General features: G+C 44.4%; 1 protein-coding gene across 1 annotated transcript in view; it reads left to right on the plus strand.

Annotated features, from left to right (window-relative positions):
• Window positions 1-20,637, plus strand: part of LOC121004850 (alpha-2-macroglobulin-like protein 1) — a 151,100-nt gene that overhangs the window by 104,616 nt on the left and 25,847 nt on the right. Inside the window, exons 22-26 of the mRNA XM_040437241.1 lie at window positions 8,493-8,614; window positions 11,025-11,076; window positions 12,925-13,008; window positions 14,039-14,215; window positions 14,797-14,872. Coding sequence (XP_040293175.1) covers window positions 8,493-8,614; window positions 11,025-11,076; window positions 12,925-13,008; window positions 14,039-14,215; window positions 14,797-14,872 — 511 coding nt within the window. The remainder of the gene's footprint in view (window positions 1-8,492; window positions 8,615-11,024; window positions 11,077-12,924; window positions 13,009-14,038; window positions 14,216-14,796; window positions 14,873-20,637) is intronic.

The following is a 20,637-nucleotide window of genomic DNA, read 5'->3' on the forward strand; positions in this document are numbered from 1 at the left end:
GCATATGTATCAAATCGTTTTTTTTTACACAATAAAAGCACACAGAGCTATGGGGACTGGGTATTGCAGATGTGCTGGCGGCCATCTAGCAAACCATGTCCTCAGCTCTATACACAAAATCCCGGTGACAGGTTCCCTTTAAAAGGAAATAACTATAACCCCCAGCATGGCCAGACTTATTATAGGGCATCACTATACATTACAGAGAGGAGGTATAAAAGGAGAGAACTACAACTCCCAGCATTACCAAACTGTACTAGGGCAAAAGTTGAAATTACATGGAGAGGGATACAATAGGCCAGAAGAACTAAAACTCCCAGAATTACCAGACTGTACTAGGGCATATGTTTAAATTACATTGAGAGGGATGTAATAGGACAGAACTACAACTCCCAGCTTTTCTAGGATGTTATGGGTTATCTCAAGACATCACTCACCTCTCCTCCAGGCTCCAGACAGAAACTCCACCCCCTCACAGCACAAGTCCTTTCACAAGTCCTCTGCACTGGTCACATGATGATATCACCAAAGGTCCTTTAGACTTCTGCTGCTCTGCTATTCCTTGGCTTCCTGCACTGGTCACATGGTTGATGACATCACCAAAGGTCCTTCTCCACTTCTTACAATCTCAGGTAGCTATACAAGTGTAATTAGTGGGCAGGGCCTATCCTCCACTGCCGGTCCCCTTCCCCCAGGGGCCCCATAGCAGCTGTGTGGTCTGCCTCTATTGCAGGAACGCCACTGTGTCCTTTCTCTGTTCATATAATCAGTCCAACATATGGAGGGTGGAAATGTCGCATATCAGCCTATGTTGCGGAATGCCATTCTGCCGCAGCAGCTCAAGTAGGGTGTGCTTTGCAGTGTACGAGTGGCTGAAGTGCATGTCAAGTTTCCTGGCCATTTTCAGGATGTCTTGCAGATGGGTGGAAGACTTCAGGAACCGCTTTACAAACAGATTGAACACATGCGTGTCACTACCAGAGCTTTGGGACGTTCTCACAGCTCTGTTTCTCCACCCCTGTGATGATGTCACTACTAGAGCTGGGAGGAGTTCTCACTGCTCTGTTTACTTTTGGTTTCCTTCCTCCCAGCTGTTCCTCATGCGTTTGATTTCCCTCTCTTTATATCACCCCTCCTCCTATTGTAGGGCGTGGATTATAGTTCTCATTTCAGTTGTAGCTCTTGCTTTAGTATCTTCACTTGTAGCTATCAGTTCACTGGACCTGTGTTCTGCTGCAGCAAGCACTCCGGATATTGCCAGCTGTCCTTGGATCCGTCTTCTCTGCGGCTGCAACACCTTCAGCTAAGTGTACAGACATTGTTGTGTTCCTGATTATTTTCTGACTGGATCTGAGGTGGCCACGGTTCCCTCCATATACTGAGTAGGGCACCGGTGGCCGTGCCCCTTCCACTATTGTAGGGGTTACAGTGGTCATCAGTCTTAGGCACGTGGGCATGCCTCGTTCCGCCATTTGGATCCGGGCATGTGCTGTAGCAGCATAGGGAGAGCTTTGAGGGTCGGACAGGGGTCACCCTTTGGGTACGGTCAGTAGCTCTTTTACTGTGTATTCTATTGTTTCTCACATACAGCCGTGACATTATAATCCACCAAAACCGTCCTTTTTTGACATGGATCCGCTTTCTGGCCTGGTTGACCGCATGCAGGGTCTTTCTTTGGAAGTAGCGGATCTCCGTCAATCTATGACTCAGCTTCAAGCATTGGGCTCTGCTCCGGCTCATGGAGTCTGTTGCGAGCCAAAGGTCTCACTTCCGGAAACGTTCTCCGGGGGCAGTGAGAATTTTGTTCGCTTCAGAGAGGCATGCAAACTCCATTTTTGCTTGTGTCCCCACTTCTCTGGTAATCAGGAGCAGAGGGTGAGGATTGTCATCTCCCTGCTCAGGGGTAATGCTCAGACTTGGGCTTTTTCGCTGCCATCAAGGGATCCCTCCCTTCGATCCGTGGAAAGATTTTTTGTGGCCCTGGGGCAGATTTATGATGACCCGGATCGTGTTGCTCTGGCCGAATCTAACTTACGTGTTTTATGCCAGAACAAATTGTCTGCGGAGCTTTATTGTTCTGAATTTCGGAGATGGGCAGCTGATTCGGGTTGGAATGATGCTGCACTCCGGAGTCAGTTCTGTCATGGTCTCTCAGAGAGATTGAAAGATGCGTTTGCTTTCCATGAGAGACCAACGTCCTTAGAGTCTGCCATGTCATTGGCGGTACGCCTTGACAGGCGTCTAAGAGAAAGAAACGAGACCTCTCTGTCCAGCCATTGTCAGTCTAGGGGCAGTGGTGCGGACTCATTCAGTGTGCAGGGGCCTCATCCTGTCTCGCTCCCCTCTTAGGAGGAGCCCATGCAGCTAGGTCGACTTGCCCCTGATAAAAGAGGATTTAGTCCTCAGAGTATGGTGTGTTTTTGTTGTGGGGGCATAGGTCATTTGGCAAATGTTTGTCCGTCTAGGAGATTCTTGAACTGTACTAAGAGCGATAATAAGAGAAAAACCTCAAAAGGTAAATCATCAAGTTCTGCTTCATCTGCTACTTTGGGCAAAGTTGATGTAGGAATTGATGCTTTTCCTCTGACCTGCAGTTCCCGTTTTCTCCTGTCTGCCAGGGTGGCGCTAGAGAGCAAAGTCATTTCTTGTGAGATTTTTGTCGATAGTGGAGCGGCCGTCAATCTTATTGACACTCAATTTGTAGCCATGCATGGTTTTCAGGTTTGCACATTAGAAAAGGATATACCTGTTTTTGCTATTGACTCTGCTCCACTCTCACAGAGATCTCTGAAGGGCATTGTTCACAATATCCGGCTAGCTGTAGGTGACACTCATGTGGAGGATATATCTTGTTTTGTCCTTAACGGATTGCCTCCTCTAGTTTTGGGGTTACCCTGGCTCACTAGACATAACCCCACTATTGATTGGCAAGGAAGGCAAATAAATGAGTGGAGTGACTTTTGTAGAGAGAATTGTCTCACAGCGACTTTTGCAGAGGTGTCTACTAAAACTGTGCCATCATTTCTCTCTGATTTCTCGAACGTGTTTTCCGAGAGCGGTGTTCAGGAGCTACCTCCTCACCGGGAGTTTGACTGTCCCATTAACCTCATTCCCGGCGCCAAGCTGCCAAAAGCACGCCTCTACAATTTCTCACAACCGGAAAGAATCGCAATGCGAACTTATATCTCCGAGAGTCTCGAGAAGGGGCATATTCGTCCCTCAAAGTCACCTGTGGCCGCGGGTTTTTTTTTTGTTAAAAAAAAAAGATGGCTCTCTGAGACCTTGCCTAGATATTAGGGAGCTGAACCGTATCACGATTCGCGATCCCTATCTCCTTCCTCTGATCCCGGACCTCTTCAACCAAATTGTTGGGGCCAAGGTGTTTTCCAAATTGGATTTGAGAGGCGCGTACAACCTGGTCAGGGTCAGAGAGGGGGATGAATGGAAAACGGCCTTTAATACCCCTAACGGGCATTTCGAGAATCTCGTTATGCCTTTCGGCCTGATGAATGCTCCGGCCGTCTTTCAGCATTTTGTTAATAGTATTTTCTACCATTTAATGGGGAAATTTGTATTGGTGTATCTTGATGATATTTTGATTTTTTCCCCTGATGTTCAGACCCATCAGGATCATCTTTTTCAGGTTCTGCAGATTCTGCGGGAAAATAAATTGTACGCCAAGCTGGAGAAATGTCTTTTTATGGTATCGGAGATTCAATTTCTGGGTTTTCTCCTCTCTGCTTCTGGTTTTCGCATGGATCCGGAGAAGGTCCGTGCTGTACTTGAGTGGGAGCTTCCTGAGAATCAGAAGGCATTGATGCGCTTTCTGGGTTTTGCGAACTATTACAGAAAGTTCATTTTGAATTATTCCTCTGTTGTCAAACCCCTCACTGACATGACAAAAAAGGGGGCGGATTTTTCCTCTTGGTCGGAGGAGGCGCTTGCAGCCTTTTCTAAGATTAAAGAGAGTTTTGCGTCTGCTCCCGTCTTGGTGCATCCCGATGTTTCCTTACCTTTTATTGTTGATGTGGATGCTTCCGAGGTGGGTGTGGGTGCGGTTTTGTCCCAGGGCCCTTCTCCTGCCAAATGGCGACCCTGTGCCTTTTTCTCTAAAAAACTCTCCCCGGCAGAGAGAAACTATGATGTGGGAGATAGGGAGTTGTTGGCCATCAAGTTGGCTTTCGAGGAATGGCGCCATTGGTTGGAGGGGGCCAGGCACCCTATCACCGTTTTTACCGACCATAAGAATCTGGCATACTTGAAGTCGGCCAGGCGTATGAATCCGAGACAGGCCAGATGGTCTCTGTTCTTCTCCAGATTCAATTTTGTTGTTACATTCCGACCTGGGATAAAAAATGTGAAGGCTGATGCTCTCTCTCGCTGTTTTCCGGGAGGAGGAAACTCTGAGGACCCGGGTCCCATTTTGGCGGAGGGGGTAGTTGTTTCTGCTTTATATTCCGATTTGGAGGCCGAGGTCCAGGCTGCCCAGACTGAGGCACCTGCCCGTTGTCCTTCTGGGAAGTTGTTCGTGCCTCCTGAGCTACGTCACAAACTCTTTAAGGAGCATCATGATACGGTTCTTGCTGGTCACCCCGGGAGTAGAGCCACGGTAGATCTCATTGCTCAGAGATTTTGGTGGCCGGCTCTTCGTAAGTCGGTGGAGGGTTTTGTGGCTGCTTGTGAGACGTGCGCTCGCGATAAGGTCCCACGTTCACGGCCTTCAGGTTCCCTTCTCCCGTTACCCATATCTTCCCGTCCTTGGACACACCTGTCCATGGACTTTATCACGGATCTTCCTCGTTCCTCGGGGAAGTCGGTGATCCTGGTGGTGGTGGACCGTTTTAGCAAGATGGCTCATTTCGTACCTTTCCCTAGTTTACCCAATGCTAAAACGTTGGCGCAAGCTTTTGTCGACCATATTGTTAAATTGCACGGCATTCCCTCTGATATTGTTTCCGATAGAGGCACGCAGTTTGTGTCCAGGTTCTGGAAGGCTTTCTGTTCTCGCCTGGGGGTTCGGCTGTCCTTCTCTTCTGCTTTTCACCCGCAGTCGAATGGTCAGACTGAGCGTCTCAATCAGAATCTGGAGACATATTTGCGCTGTTTTGTGGCAGAGAACCAGGAGGATTGGTGTTCATTTCTCCCTCTTGCTGAGTTTGCTCTGAACAACCGTCGTCAGGAATCTTCTGATAAGTCACCATTCTTTGGTGCATATGGGTTCCATCCGCAGTTTGGGACATTCTCGGGAGGGGCTCTTTCTGGTTTACCTGAGGAGGAGAGATTTTCCTCGTCTTTGTCTACCATTTGGCAAAAGATTCAGAGTAATCTTAAAAAGATGAGTGAGAGGTATAGGCGTGTGGCTGATAAGAGACGTGTGCCTGGTCCGGACCTGAATGTGGGTGATCTGGTGTGGTTGTTTACAAGAAACATTAAACTGAAGGTTCCCTCCTGGAAATTGGGTCCCAAGTTTATTGGGCCTTATAAAATCTTGTCAGTCATCAATCCTGTTGCCTTCCGTCTTGATCTTCCACGGGTTTGGAAGATACATAATGTATTTCACAGATCTCTCTTAAAACCATATGTCCAGCCCACGGTACCCTCCTCTTTGCCTCCTCCTCCGATTTTGGTTGATGGCAATCTGGAGTTTGAGGTTTCCATAATTGTGGACTCTCGCATTGTCCGCGGTTCTCTTCAGTACCTCGTTCATTGGAAGGGTTATGGTCCTGAGGAGAGGATGTGGGTTCCGGTGTCGGACATTAAAGCCACTCGCCTCATCAGGGCATTTCATAGGGCTCATCCTGAGAAGGTGGGTCCTGGGTGTCCTGAGTCCACCCGTAGAGGCGGGGGTACTGTCACTACCAGAGCTTTGGGACGTTCTCACAGCTCTGTTTCTCCACCCCTGTGATGATGTCACTACTAGAGCTGGGAGGAGTTCTCACTGCTCTGTTTACTTTTGGTTTCCTTCCTCCCAGCTGTTCCTCATGCGTTTGATTTCCCTCTCTTTATATCACCCCTCCTCCTATTGTAGGGCGTGGATTATAGTTCTCATTTCAGTTGTAGCTCTTGCTTTAGTATCTTCACTTGTAGCTATCAGTTCACTGGACCTGTGTTCTGCTGCAGCAAGCACTCTGGATATTGCCAGCTGTCCTTGGATCCGTCTTCTCTGCGGCTGCAACACCTTCAGCTAAGTGTACAGACATTGTTGTGTTCCTGATTATTTTCTGACTGGATCTGAGGTGGCCACGGTTCCCTCCATATACTGAGTAGGGCACCGGTGGCCGTGCCCCTTCCACTATTGTAGGGGTTACAGTGGTCATCAGTCTTAGGCACGTGGGCATGCCTCGTTCCGCCATTTGGATCCGGGCATGTGCTGTAGCAGCATAGGGAGAGCTTTGAGGGTCGGACAGGGGTCACCCTTCATCCTCCCTAGTTTGGGTCCGGTCAGTAGCTCTTTTACTGTGTATTCTATTGTTGCTCACATACAGCCGTGACAATGCGCCATGCATGGGTCATGGCTCAGCCCTCCTTGATGCAGCGCCGACACCATGTTCTTCCCGTTGTCGGTCACGATGGTTCTGATTTTGAATTGTCGAGGAGAAAGACAGGATTTGATTTCTTGATGAAGGACCCAGAGCAGTTCCACCCCTGTGTGACTCCGTTCATCCAGGCAAGGAGAATGCTAAAAAGATTCAACAGGAATGGAGAGATTTTACAACAGCTCCACCAAGTATACTGGATCCATTTGTATATTGAATATAGTGCTATATATTTGTTTTTTAGAATATTCGCCATTTTGTTCCATCTAAAGTCATGATTCCTCCCTGCTTAAGTTACTTGTGGGCCAATTACTCATTGTCCCACAAGCAAGAAGCAGGGAGGAATCATGTGTTCAGATGGAAAAAATTATGAATATACGATATAATGAATATATAGCACTATATTCTAAATATTCGCGAATTCTCAAAGTGGCGATATTCGAGATAAAAATTCGCTTTTCGAATATTCGTGCTCAACACTAGCAGTCACGCCCTCAACCACAACACAATGTGCAGTTTGTGAGTGTATTACAGATCACCTCATCAATACAATGCACAGGAATGTGCAGTGTGTGAGTATATCATAGCCAACCCACTGCTTTCCCATAGGGAAGCATTGGGAGGCTATTGCAAATGCGTGGCTTCATGGAGATGCTTTGAATCAATGCATTTCTATGAGGATTGTTTAGCCTGAATGCCAGTGTTGCACGTTGTGCAACACTGGACTAGGAAGCACCTCTAGTGTCCGTCTGATGAGTGGCCACTAGAGGTGTTCCTTGGCAGTAATGTAAATACTGCCTTTTTTTCATTAAAAAAGCTTGCAGAGACATGCTATAGACACCAGAACTACTACGTTTAGCTGTTGTGGTTCTGGTGACTATAGTGTCCCTTAATATAGAGAAGAAAAAAAGAATCAGCACAAAAGTATCAAATAAAATGGCTGTATCATTATTCTAAAAATTAAAAAAGCACAACTTCTGACATAAATACATAGTATTTAGCAGATTACTTATTTTTGTTTACAATGTGCAGATAGTACTGTACTACTAACCCCTCCATCCACTCCTCCCTCCCCCTTCTCCATCCCACCTTCTCCAACCACCCAGCACCCTTACTCACATAAAAGACATAATATATATATATATATATATATATATATATATATATATATATATACAGTACAGACCAAAAGTTTGGACACACCTTCTCATTCAAAGAGTTTTCTTTATTTTCATGACTATGAAGGCATCAAAACTATGAATTAACACATGTGGAATTATATACATAACAAACAAGTGTGAAACAACTGAAAATATGTCATATTCTAGGTTCTTCAAAGTAGCCACCTTTTGCTTTGATTACTGCTTTGCACACTCTTGGCATTCTCTTGATGAGCTTCAAGAGGTAGTCCCCTGAAATGGTCTTCCAACAGTCTTGAAGGAGTTTCTAGAGATGTTTAGCACTTGTTGGCCCTTTTGCCTTCACTCTGCGGTCCAGCTCACCCCAAACCATCTCGATTGGGTTCAGGTCCGGTGACTGTGGAGGCCAGGTCATCTGGCACTGCACCCCATCACTCTCCTTTATGGTCAAATAGCCCTTACTTTCAAAGTTTTCCCAATTTTTCGGCTGACTGACTGACCTTCATTTCTTAAAGTAATGATGGCCACTCCTTTTTCTTTACTTAGCTGCTTTTTTCTTGCCATAATACAAATTCTAACAGTCTATTCAGTAGGACTATCAGCTGTGTATCCACCTGACTTCTCCTCAACGCAACTGATGGTCCCAACCCCATTTATAAGGCAAGAAATCCCACTTACTAAACCTGACAGGGCACACCTGTGAAGTGAAAAACTTCTTCGTTTCTTTTATATATATATATATATATATATATATATATATACAGTATATATCCGCTTGCTGTTTTTACATCTGAACCATTTGTTCTTCAATTGTAAGGAAATGTTAAGGTCCATGTGACCAGTACTTCTCTAAAGCTTGAAGGTGGCTGCACAGACCAGCTCCAAACTGCCAGAAAGGATCAAAAAGAAGACAGCATTGAGAAAACCATCATAGTAAAGGTAAGTAGTATATAAGATATCCCAGAGTCTCGTGAATATCTTGTGTATTTTTCCATTATTTCCCCCAAAGAAGTCAATATACAAGGGTGGGGGGGCATACAAAATGTATACAGGAGGAGATTTTTAAAACTTTCTAAAAATATTTCATTTTTGAAAGGAACAACAAAAATGTATAATCAAACAATATTAAAAGACAGAGAATGCTAAAAGGATTTAACAGGAATGGAGAGATTTTACAACAGCTCCGCCAAGTAGACTGGATTCGTTTGTAATGCACCAGAAAATGTTACTACTGATGAAAATGATATGTTAGAGGAACTGGAAAGTACTCAAAGCCCTAAAAAGTGAGCTTCTAAAGTGTTGGACATTTCCCGTAGATCTTTGGCTTGTCTAACGCTTAGGGCTAAAAATGTATTGGCCAAGATTAATTCATGGATTATTAGTGGATGATCCAAATCAGCATTTACAATTTTTTGAGGCAATTTTGAATGATGAAACAAGGTGATGGCATTATTGTAAAAAAATAATTCGGTCTGATGATGCCAACTCCAAACTTTCAGGTGCTGTTAATAGGCACAGCTGTGTTTATTACCAGACAGAAACCCCCTCTGCAACAATTGAAGAACAATTAAATCAACCTGTGTTACAGTTTGGGCAGGACTTTCATGGAAAGGGGTAATTGGACCCATCTTTTACTCTGCAACGGTTAACTCAGTCCTGTACCTTAACATGCCCCAGAAAAATGTAATTGCAGTTGGCGTGTGAAAATCAAGGCTTCTATTTTCAGCAAGATGGAGGATCTCCTCACTATGCTTTAGAGTTGCGTAATTTTCTTGACAAAAAAATTACCCAATACTGTAGGTGGATAGGTAGAAGAGGCCTGGTTGAATGGCAACCTCGATCACCAGACTTTATCCCAACAAACTTTTTTTCTATTGAAGAGTTATGAAAGATAAGGTATATTCAAGGCAGGGGCGGACTGGGAACTTAAAGTGGCCCTGGAATAAAATACTAAAAGTAGCCCAGTTTTTGTAGTCGGGTCCAAATTAATGGAAGGCAGGGCCAGCAATACCATATTGTGGCAGATTATACCGCCCCAACAGAGCCAAATACCACAGTCCATCATAAACTACTGCCGCCAGCAGCACAAAATACATAAACTTCCAAAAACTTCCACTGGCCGGCCGTGAGGAGGGCTCAGGCGGACCCCTGGGCATTGGCCCACCGGGATATTTCCCTGTAAGGTCTATGGCCAATCCACCCCTTATTCAAGGTTCATAACAGGATTCAGTATGCCAAGAAATTAATGCCAATGAAGAACTTTGGGCCAAAATGTGCTTGAGTGTAAAAACTAAATTACAGCAATGTGTAAATAGTAAGGGGCGGCCAATTTGAGCAGTTTTTCGCAGTTTGGGGTTAAAAGTCCAAAACAACTTTATTTTTCTCCAAACAGTCCATGGCAGCCAAAGGTGAACATTCACTTTGGGATTCAGTTCACAGGAACTCAAACGGAAAATCAAATACATTGCCTGACTGGGCTCTAACTATACAGAAGTTTGCCTCACCTAGGTACTTGTACAAACACAGAGAGATCAGGCGTCACACAGCCAATAGGTCAATCAGCTTTCAGGCACTGACCCTGAATGAACTTTTCAGCCCTGTATTTCTCCACACAGTAATGACCACAGCATTTTAGTCCTAATTAAGTTGTCACCAACCTTGTCCTCTCCTAGGCATCTCAGATGTATGAATGGTGCGCAGGAAAAATCGTAGCCAATTATTATTATTTATTATTAAAGCGCCATTCATTCTATGGTGCTGTACATATGATAAGGGCTACACGATATAATAAAAACAAGTACAGTATGCATGAACAAGACAAGCTACAAACTGGTACAGAAGGAGAGTGCACCCTGCCCACAAAGGCTTACAATCTACGAGCTAATATGAAGATATCAAAAATGTCAAATAACTTATTATTTGAAGTGGTAAACACCTAGCACTCAATAACCAAAGCTGCAACCATTTTTAACCATTAACACAAAGTAAATTCTGGGATGGTACGATTTGTCTACCACAATGTTGTAAACCTGCCCACAGATGCAGTAATGGAATTTTAGTTTTTGCAATATCCCCTAGATACTTAGTAGCTCAGTGGTTAGCCAAGGTCAACATCTGCATGGAGTTTGTATGTTCTCCGCCGGGGTTTCCTCCGGGCTCCTCCCACACTCCAAAGACATACTGATAGCGAACTTAGATTGTGAGCCCCATTGCGGACAATAAGCGATAATAATGTCTGTAAGCGGAATATGTCAGTGCTATATAAGTGCATAAGATAAAATAAATGTGTATGTTAATTCATGGCATCAATACATTGTTTTTACCATTTTATTTTATTTTTTCTAACCAGCCTTCTGGAATTTTAGAAGAAAATACTCAGACATTTCTCCTCTGCCCATCAGGTAGCAAATCATTGAGATTTTGTTGCAATATCTGCATGTGTTACATGAACTTGTCACGGATTGTGTTGCAGATTTTACAGGCATTTCACCAATTACAAAAAAAAATTTAAAACGCGTTCCACTGATGACCTCAAAAACCAAGAAAAAAAAGTTTGGGATCTCAGAATACAGCAAAAGCAAATAATCGTAAAAAAGAGCAAAAAGGTGTTTTTATTGTGCAAAAGTAGTACACAAGGACAACAACTGTATATAAATGTTGTATCACCATAAGGGCACTGACCTGCAGTAACAGAGCAAGATGTAAAAATTAAACTCCACCAGCAAACCCCCACCCACCAAAAAAATATTGCAGAATTAGTTTTTGTTTTTCATCCCTTTCCCCCAAAAAAGTTTTTAAATGCTATATTTTATGTACTCTAAAATGTTGTTATAAAAAATATAACTCTTCCAGTCAAAAACAAGCGCACTTATGGATATATTGATAGAAAGATTAAATGTTAGAAGTCTCGAAAAGATGGGATGAAATAAAACGAATAAAATCACATGATGAAGGCCAGAACTGGCTACAGCATAAGGCCTCATGCACACGACAGTATTTTTTCGCGGTCCGCAAAACAGGGTTCCGTTGTTCCGTGATACGTTTCCGTTTTTGTTTCCGTGTGTCTTCCTTGATTTTTGGAGGATCACCAGACATGAAAAGTGAAAAAAAAAATCTAAGTCAAGTTTGCCTTGCAAATGATAGAAAAAAAACGGACGCAGACGCGGATGACAATCTTGTGTGCCTCCGTGTTTTTTCACGGACCCATTGACTTGAATGGGTCCGCGAACCGTTGTCCGTGAAAAAAATAGGACAGCTCATATTTTTTCGACGGACTGGAAACACGGATCATGGACGCGGATGACAAACGGTGCATTATCCGAGTTTTCAACAGACCTATTGAAAGTCAATGGGTCTGCAGAAAATCATGGAAACGGAACAACGGACACGGAACACAACAACGGTCGTATGCATGAGGCCTAATGGGGTTAATGAGAAAAACGGAGCCACAACCACCATAATGATAGATTAAGAACTGAAAGGGCATCTGACATTGACCGGCACTGCAACACTATAATGCAAGAATCTTATCAGCAGCCAACTCCCACCACATTCACCTGTACCTGGAATTAATTAATCGTTATTTTAGACTAAAGAAGACTTTTATTAGTGAGTGCCGCAATATTTTTTCTATATTTACTGTCAGCAGATTGGTATCTATGAAACCTAACCTGTTGCATGTGCGCATGGCAGCTGAAGGCATCTGTGTTGGTCCCATGTTCATATGTGCCCGCATTGCTGATAAAAATGAGGTTTCGATATATGCAATTGAGCTTCTAGCAGGGGCGTTGCCATTACAACTAGAGGCTCTGCTCTCTCTGCCACTGCCGCTCCCTCTCCACTTTGATTGACAGGCACAGATGAACATGGGACCAACACAGATGCCATCAGCTGACGACCGCACATGTAACAGGTCATCCAGAGTCATAGGTACAAATCTGCTGACAGATGCCCTTTAATCAGCAAAAATGTAAGACTAAATAAATTTTAGATAAATGGGTGACATTCACTTCTCAGTTTGCTCAAAACTTCTGAAATCTTATGTGAAATTCGTGCCATGTTCTTGCTTGACCTAGATTTGGAAAAATTGTCAGGCATGAAGGTCAATATTATATTGCATTTTAACACTAAAAAGATCTAAAATTTAAAACAATGATATAATAGGAATAAAGAATAAGTTATCAGGACAGTCTATTAGTCCTCTCACAGTCTACACTGGTGTCATCTCGTGATATTCCCTGTTCTTCTAGGAGACAGTGTGAGGAGAACGGTTATGTTGGACGTTCCAGAGAAGGTGGTGCCAGGCTCAGAACAAGCCCTTATCTCTGTTTTAGGTGAGAATTTTCTGTACTGTAAGCATAGGCGTGCGCACCCTAAAGTACAAACACTGCGGGCACGTGTGTATGTATGTATATATATATATATAACCTTTAGGCCATTAGCCCTCATTATCAGCCCTTATGCCTCATTAGCCCCCATTATGCCTCTCATTAGCCCCATTATGCCTCATTAGCCCCCATTATACCCCATTAGCCCCCATCAACAGCCCTTATGTCGTATTAGCCCCCATCATCAGCCCTTATGCCTAATTAGCCCCCATCACCAGCTCTTATGCCTCATTAGCCCCCATTATCAGCCCGTATACCTCATTAGCCCCCATTATCAGCCCTTATGCCTCATTAGTCCCCATTATGCCTCTCATTAGCCCCCATATGCCTCATTAGCCCCTATATGCCTCATTAGCCCCCATATGCCTCATTGGCCCCCATTATGCCTCTCATTAGGCCCCATTATGCCTCTTATTAGCCTCCATTATGCCTCTCATTAGCCCCCATTATGCCCCCCAGCAGCCTCATTTAAAAAAAAAATTAAAAACCACTTACCTCTCTGCTCCTGGACGCCACCGCTCCTTACCGCCCGCGATTTTCCTCCTCCTGATGTTGGCTCTCGGCTGCGCGCTCAGAACTGGCGGGCAGCGTGACATCACAAAGCGCCTCACGCTGTGCGCAGCCCTGCACAGCCGACAGCCGAGGACCAGGAAGCGATAAGTACAGAGCATTCACTGCTTCCTGGTCCTCCGGTACTAATGAGCGCTTCCAAAATGGAAGCACTTCATTAGTATTCACCAGCCAGCAGGCTTGATTAGGGTGCGCACACCTATGACTGTAAGCATAGTAAGTCAGCAAATAGCCACACATATTGGACATACAGTATATAGAGCTCTCCAGGGTTATTCCTAGCTGTAAACTATCTTAATGTCTTGTAAACTTTAGCACATACCAATCAAATCTTGCCTAAATGATTGCACAATATTTCTAGGAAGTCAGTGGGTTCACCATGGTTTTTCCTATGCTGTTTCGGCAGGTAACTTAATGGGAAGCTCCATATCTAACATTGGTGAGACCCTGACTCTTCCGTTTGGATCTGGTGAGCAGAATTTGGTGGATTTCATTCCAATTTCTTACATTGTAAAATATTTGGAGACCACCAAGAACCTAACACCTAAAATAAAAGTGAGATCTACTACCTATCTAACCAAAGGTGAGTTATATGGATATTTGTGAGAGAAACAAATGTCTGATGAATCAACAATTTGGCAATATGATGGATAATTTTCCTAACGAATTCTGACCATCCCTCTAGTATGGTGACAAATTTGGAATTGTAATGGAGGTTGGAGAGTCCTACAACTCTGGTGTGACCCCAGTAACCTGCTTCTCTCATCACGCATGTCACACCTGTCGGAAATAGCTCACCATTTTGTGACTTGGTCTCATATTTTTAACCTTAAAGAGAATCCATGATCTGGTTCATGCTGCCTGAACCACGGGCATCATGAATTCCCGACAGAGTTTCTCAGGATATAGAGCTATGTTTTACACTGGAATACTGCTGTGTTTCAGAGAAGAGATACTTTTATGATAGCATTTACTCATTTTGGGCTAAAAATTTTTTTTTTTATAATTGGTCTTTATTTAAAAAAAAATGCTTAACCTTTCCAGTCAGTTTGCAAGCTGTGACTGGTTTCTTTGAATCCCATCACCTCACTGCTCATGTTTAACTTATGTTTGGTTTTACCTCATGTGCAGATTTTCTGACTTCTAATCTATTTTGTTATACAGGTTATCTTAGACAGCTGATGTTTAAAAAGGCCGATGGCTCTTACAGTGTTTACCATGGCCTCCCCGGTAGCACCTGGTAGGTACTAAAGCCAGATATTGGATTACAAGCCTTCCACAAATGACATTTGTGACTTGGTGGGTTTGTATTCAGGCCACTATTTCACTTAAAGGGGTCATCCAGGACTAGAAAAGCATGGCTGCTTTTTTCCAGAATCAGCACCATATGCGTTAGCCTGAATGAGAAGAGCTGCAATACCACACACAAACTGTGGACAGGTGTAGTACTGTTTTTAAAAGAAAGCAGCCATGTTTTTCTAATCCTGGACAACCTACTTACCTATATTTGAAATTTCTGTGCTATACTGTATGTAACGGATTACTATATAAACAAAGTCATGTCAATGCTGTTCTTTTTTTTTAACTTTTTTGAATGTTCATACTAAATGAGTTGTAGGGTTAGAATAAGCAAGCCAGTGAACTATAACCCTCAATCTGGGAGTTGTAGTTTTAAAACACTTGGAGAGCTACACTTTGGATAAAACTAGAAAATCTATTTTTTTTAATTAATGTTTTTTGATGAGAACCTTTCCTATTTCTACAACTATGTTATCTTCTAAATTCTGGCCTTTTACAATATATTACTACATGTCCTAACCTTTACAAACATTATTTAATATATAGATGTGTCCTTTTTTAACTTGTGTGCTCATTCACATGACCATATTAATTTTTGCGTATACGCAAAATAAGAATACTAACCATGTGCGTTCTGCATTTTGCAGATCGGAATGTCCTTCTCCATGATAGAAATGTCTCTTCTTGTCCTCAAATATTTTTTGCGGGGCCACAAAACAGAAGTATGGATGCGGACAGCACACAATGTGCTGTCCGCATCTTTTGCAGCCCCATTGAAATAAATGGGTCTGTTTATAGCTAAAACAGCTTCCACTCTTCTGGGAAGGCTTTCTACAAGATTTTGGATTGTGTTTGTGGGAATTTTTGCCCATTAATCCAGAAGAGCATTTGTGAGGTCAGACACTGATGTTGAAGGAGAGAGCCTGACCAGCAATCTCCATTCTAGTTCATCCAAAAGGTGTACAATGGGGTTTGGGTCAGTCAATTTATATAGTTACATAGTTAATACAGTTGAAAAAAGACGTAAGTCCATCAAGTTCAACCAAGGGATAGGTGGGGGAGCGAGAAGGAAATGAGACTCTAGATTTCTACACATTTTCATAAGCATTAATGTCATTTACTTTCAAGAATTCATCTAAACCCTTTTTAAAATTGTCCACTGTTCCTACTGTGACCACATCCTGAGGAAGTCTATTCCACAGGTTTTACAGTTCTTACAGTAAGGCCCCTTTCACACGGGCGATAATTCCGCGCGGGTGCAATGCGAGAGGTGAACACATTGTACCCGCACTGAATCCGGACCTATTCACTTTAATGGGGCTGTTCAGATGAGCTGTGATTTTCACGCATCATGTTCTATATTCTGCGTTTTTCACGCAACGTAGGCCCCATAGAAATTAATGGTGATGCGTGAAAATCGCAAGCATCCGCAAGCAAGTGCAGATGCGGTGCGATTTTCACGCATGGTTGCTAGGAGATGATAGGGATGAAAGCAACCCCGAACCCCTTTAAAGTGTATTCCCTGTATTATTTTCCCTTATAACATGGTTATAAGGGAAAATAATAGCATACTTAATACAGAAGGCTTAGTAAAATGTAGATTGAGGTGTTAAAAAATAAATAAAAAAATTAACTTACCTTATCCACTTGATCGCGCAACCGGCATCCTCTTCTTTCTTCTTTTTTCAGGACCTGCAAAAGGACGTGGTGAGCGCGATTATGTCACCAAAGGTCCTTTTGCAGGTCCTGAAAGAAGAGGATGCCGGCTGCGCGATCAATTGGATAAGGTAAGTTAATTTTATTAATTTTTTTAACACCTCAATCTACATTTTACTAAGCATTCTGTATTAAGAATGCTATTATTTTCCCTTATAACCGTGTTATAAGGGAAAATAATAAAATATACAGAACACCTAACCCAAACCTGAACTTCAGTGAAGAAGTCCGGTTTCGGGTCTGGGTACCACAGTCAGTTTTTTATCACGCGCGTGCAAAACGCATTGCACCCACGCGATAAAAACTGAACATCGGAACGCAATCGCAGTCAAAACTGACTGCATTTGCGTACCTACTTTCACGATTTTCCCTGATCGCAGACGCAACGCATCCAGACCTAATCAGGACACGCTCGTCTGCAAGGGGCCTAAAGAAATTTTGACGTTCCTGGAGACTGAACTTTTTCTTCTCCAGTCGGAGGCAGTGCCCCCTTGTCTTTTGAGGGCATTTTACATGGAACAGTTTTTCACTGTATTTTTTGTATGGCCCATTTATATATTTGTATAAGTTAATCATGTCTCCCCTTAGACGTCTCTTCTCAAGACTAAATAAATGTAATTCTTTTAATTTTTCTTCATAACTAAGACCCTCCATGCCCTTAATCAGTTTAGTTGCTCTCCTCTGTACTTTTTCCAGCTGCAGAGCGTCCTTTCTATGGACTGGTGCCCAGAACTGAACTGCATGTTCCAGATGAGGCCGCACAAATGCGTTTGCTGAACAGCAAATATATTTTTCTTTTGCCACTAATACATAAAAAAAAGGGCTTTAGAACATATAACTGCACCGTTGAACAGCAAATATATTTTTCTTTTGCCACTAATACACGACAAAAAGGGCTTTAGAACATATAACTGCACTGCTGAACGGCAAAACTTTTTCTTTTCCCACTAATACACGACAAAAAGGGCTTTAGAACATATAACTGCTCTGCTATAAAAGCAAATATTTTAGTGGCACAGAAAAAGTGTTTTTGTTTGGTGAAGTGATAAAATTACAGCACTTTTTGGTGTGTATTAGTGGGGGGAAAAATTGGCTTATTAGCCGTTGTGTGGTGAAGTGAGAAAATTACAGATTTTTTTGGGGTGTTTTAATTTCCTTTTTATTTATTTATCTGGTCTAACAGTATGTCAGACAGAGAAGTGCCAGGCCCTGCACAGGAGAGTGGCAGAGGCCTAAATGTTTCTGGTGCAGGCACAGGTCACAGCAGAGTAAGGGGGCGTGGCAGCAGGAGTCGCAGCGAGAGGCCTGAGCTCCCGGTGTCATCTAGCGGTCATGTCTTGACCAGCAACCCAGCGGTTCTTGAATGATTGATTCGGTCATCCACTTCATCCCAAGTGACATCAGACACCCCCAGCCAAGAGTTGGTTGGTTCGTCAGACACATCCCATAGTTGGCATGGCCCGGGAGCAAGCCCTGTGCCCTCACCTGTCCTCAACCTGCCTGTGTCCTTTTCTGTTCCCTCATCCAGAGAAGTATTATATGCTGTGTGTTCAGCCCCACTATACAGCGAAGACAAGCTACTAGAGGACAGTCATCAGCTACTGGCCAGCCAAGATGTGGAGGAGACATCCGCCGCTTCCTCCGCTAGGCGGGCAAGTAGTGATGAGGAGAGTGGCGTGGGAGCTGATGTTGGAAGCAGTGAGGCTCCTGACCCAGAGATCGTTGAGGAGGACATCAGTGATGTGCAGACAGTACTCGATGATGATAATGTAGCTGATCGCACTTGTGAGCCAGGTGAATTAGGGGCTTCATCATCATTGGGAGAAGAGGGTGGCAGCTTGCCCGTGAGGCAGCGGCAGAGCCAGCAAGTCACTAGTGTGGCTGTGAGTCAGCAGGGTTGCAGCAGTGGGAGGTCGGTAGCCAAATGTGCCTGGGGTAGACCACCCGCTTTTCAAAAGCCTACCTTCCCGTAAATTAGTAGTGCATGGGTTCATGGAGACAGCGGCGATAGCAGTCAGTCAGTGCGTAGTGTTGGGAGTAAAATCACCTACTCGGTGGTGTGGCAGTTTTTTGTTAAGCTATCGTGAAGGTGAACATGGCCATATGTAGAATCTGTGGGCAGAAGGTGAAGCGTGGCCAGAGTGCCAATGTTGGCACCATGGCCCTGCATTAACATATGCAGCGTCACCATAAAGTGGCCTGGGAAAACCGTGGCTCCTATGTGGTGCTCCAGCCTGCCGCAGCAATCGCTGCATCACCCAGTGGCACGCACCCGGTTTCAGGCAGTCAAGGCTCCACCACCTCAGCCGAAGGGAGCTGTGTGTCCTTACCATCATCTGATGGTCCTGATGCTCCTGCTCCTCCTACTCCTCATCAGTCATTCCGTCGGCAATCGATCATCGAAGCGATTGCCAAGACACAACAGTATGCGTACACTCATCCAATGGCGCAGAAGCTGAATGTGCTCCTGTCCAAGTTGCTGGTGCTGCAGTCCCTCCCTTTCCAAGTGGTAAACTTTGCACCTTTCAGAGAACTTATGGCTTGTGCCGAGCTGAGGTGGAGAGTCCCAAGCCGTCATTTATTTGCCAAAAAGGCAGTACAAGCCCTGCACAAACATGTAGAACAGAAGGCGGGCCAGTCCTTAAGCCTGTCCGTGTCTGCCAAAGTGCAAGGCAGCACCGACGTGTGGAGCTGTAACTACAGTCAGGGACAATACATGTCTTTTACGGGCCACTGGGTGAATGTGGTTCCTGCACAGCCACACTAGCAACTTGGCCAGGTGACGCCGCTTCCGCCTCCATGTTGTCACACCATTAGTCCTGCGACAATGTCCACCTCTGCCTTTTCAGCCTCATCCTCTACCCTGTCTTCAGCCTCCACTGCAGGCACAATTCACAGTGCCCCTACAGCATACCACATGTGCAGGGCACGGCAGTGTCAGGCTGTTCTGCACCTCGTTTGCCTTGGCAAACGGAGTCACAGAGGGGAGGAACTGCTCCATGTCCTTCATCAAGAAATCGAACTGTATTTGTGACCTCAACTAGCAGAGTTTGCCCTGGAAAATCTGTCCTGCCCGGCCAGTAGTGTGGCATCAGAGCGGGTGTTTAGTGTGGCGGGGGCTATAGTTACCCCAAGAAGAACTCGCCTGTCCACCCAAAATGTGGAGAAACTGACCTTTGTCAAGATGAATCAGGCATGGATCAGCCAGGATTTCCACCCACCAATGCCTGATGCATCAGACTAGATCATCCATGGTGCCATACCAACACTTTGACAAAAGAGACCGGTTTCTTCTGGCTACCTGCCTCAGCTACTATTCTGATGCTGCCACTCGTCTGATGCCACACATCTGATGCCGAGTGCTCCTTCTTTCACCCATCATCTTCAGCTGGTATTTGTATTGCCACCATTGTGCTTGGTAATGTAAGGCTTTCATGCAGCTGCTCGGCCATGGAAACTCATGTCATGAAGCTCCCGGCAAAGCACAATTTTTGTGCTGATGTTAATACCAGAGGAGGTCTAAACTGTGCACTTATGGAGTCAGCAGAGCGCTGGTGACCTTTATTCATTACTAGACATTAAGCCCGTTACAATAACAAGCGCTAGAACAGTAGTGCATAAACGTTAGTAGGAACAGTCTATATTAAATGGCAACGGAACTTGACCACACTGACTGGTGGCACTGACTGATAGTTGAGATGGCTGGCACTGATTGGTGGTTGATACACTGCTGGCACTGTGACTGGTGGGTGTGGCTGTACGACTGGCACTGACTGCTGGTGCTGAGACTGCTGGTAGCGACTGGTAGGTCAGACTGCTGACAGGGGCTCCTCTCTATATGGCTGATAGTGCTGTGACTGACAAACAGAAATGGCGGCTGGGACTGAGGAACAGAAATGGTGGCGCTCCGACCTGCTTGTCGTGTCCTGATTGGTTGGCGTGCTGGTGTGAGCGGTGCGGGGGCATGTTATTATTAGGGTTATTCCTGCA

This window comes from Bufo bufo, chromosome 6 (genome assembly GCF_905171765.1).
Source record: "Bufo bufo chromosome 6, aBufBuf1.1, whole genome shotgun sequence".
NCBI lineage: Eukaryota > Metazoa > Chordata > Amphibia > Anura > Bufonidae > Bufo > Bufo bufo.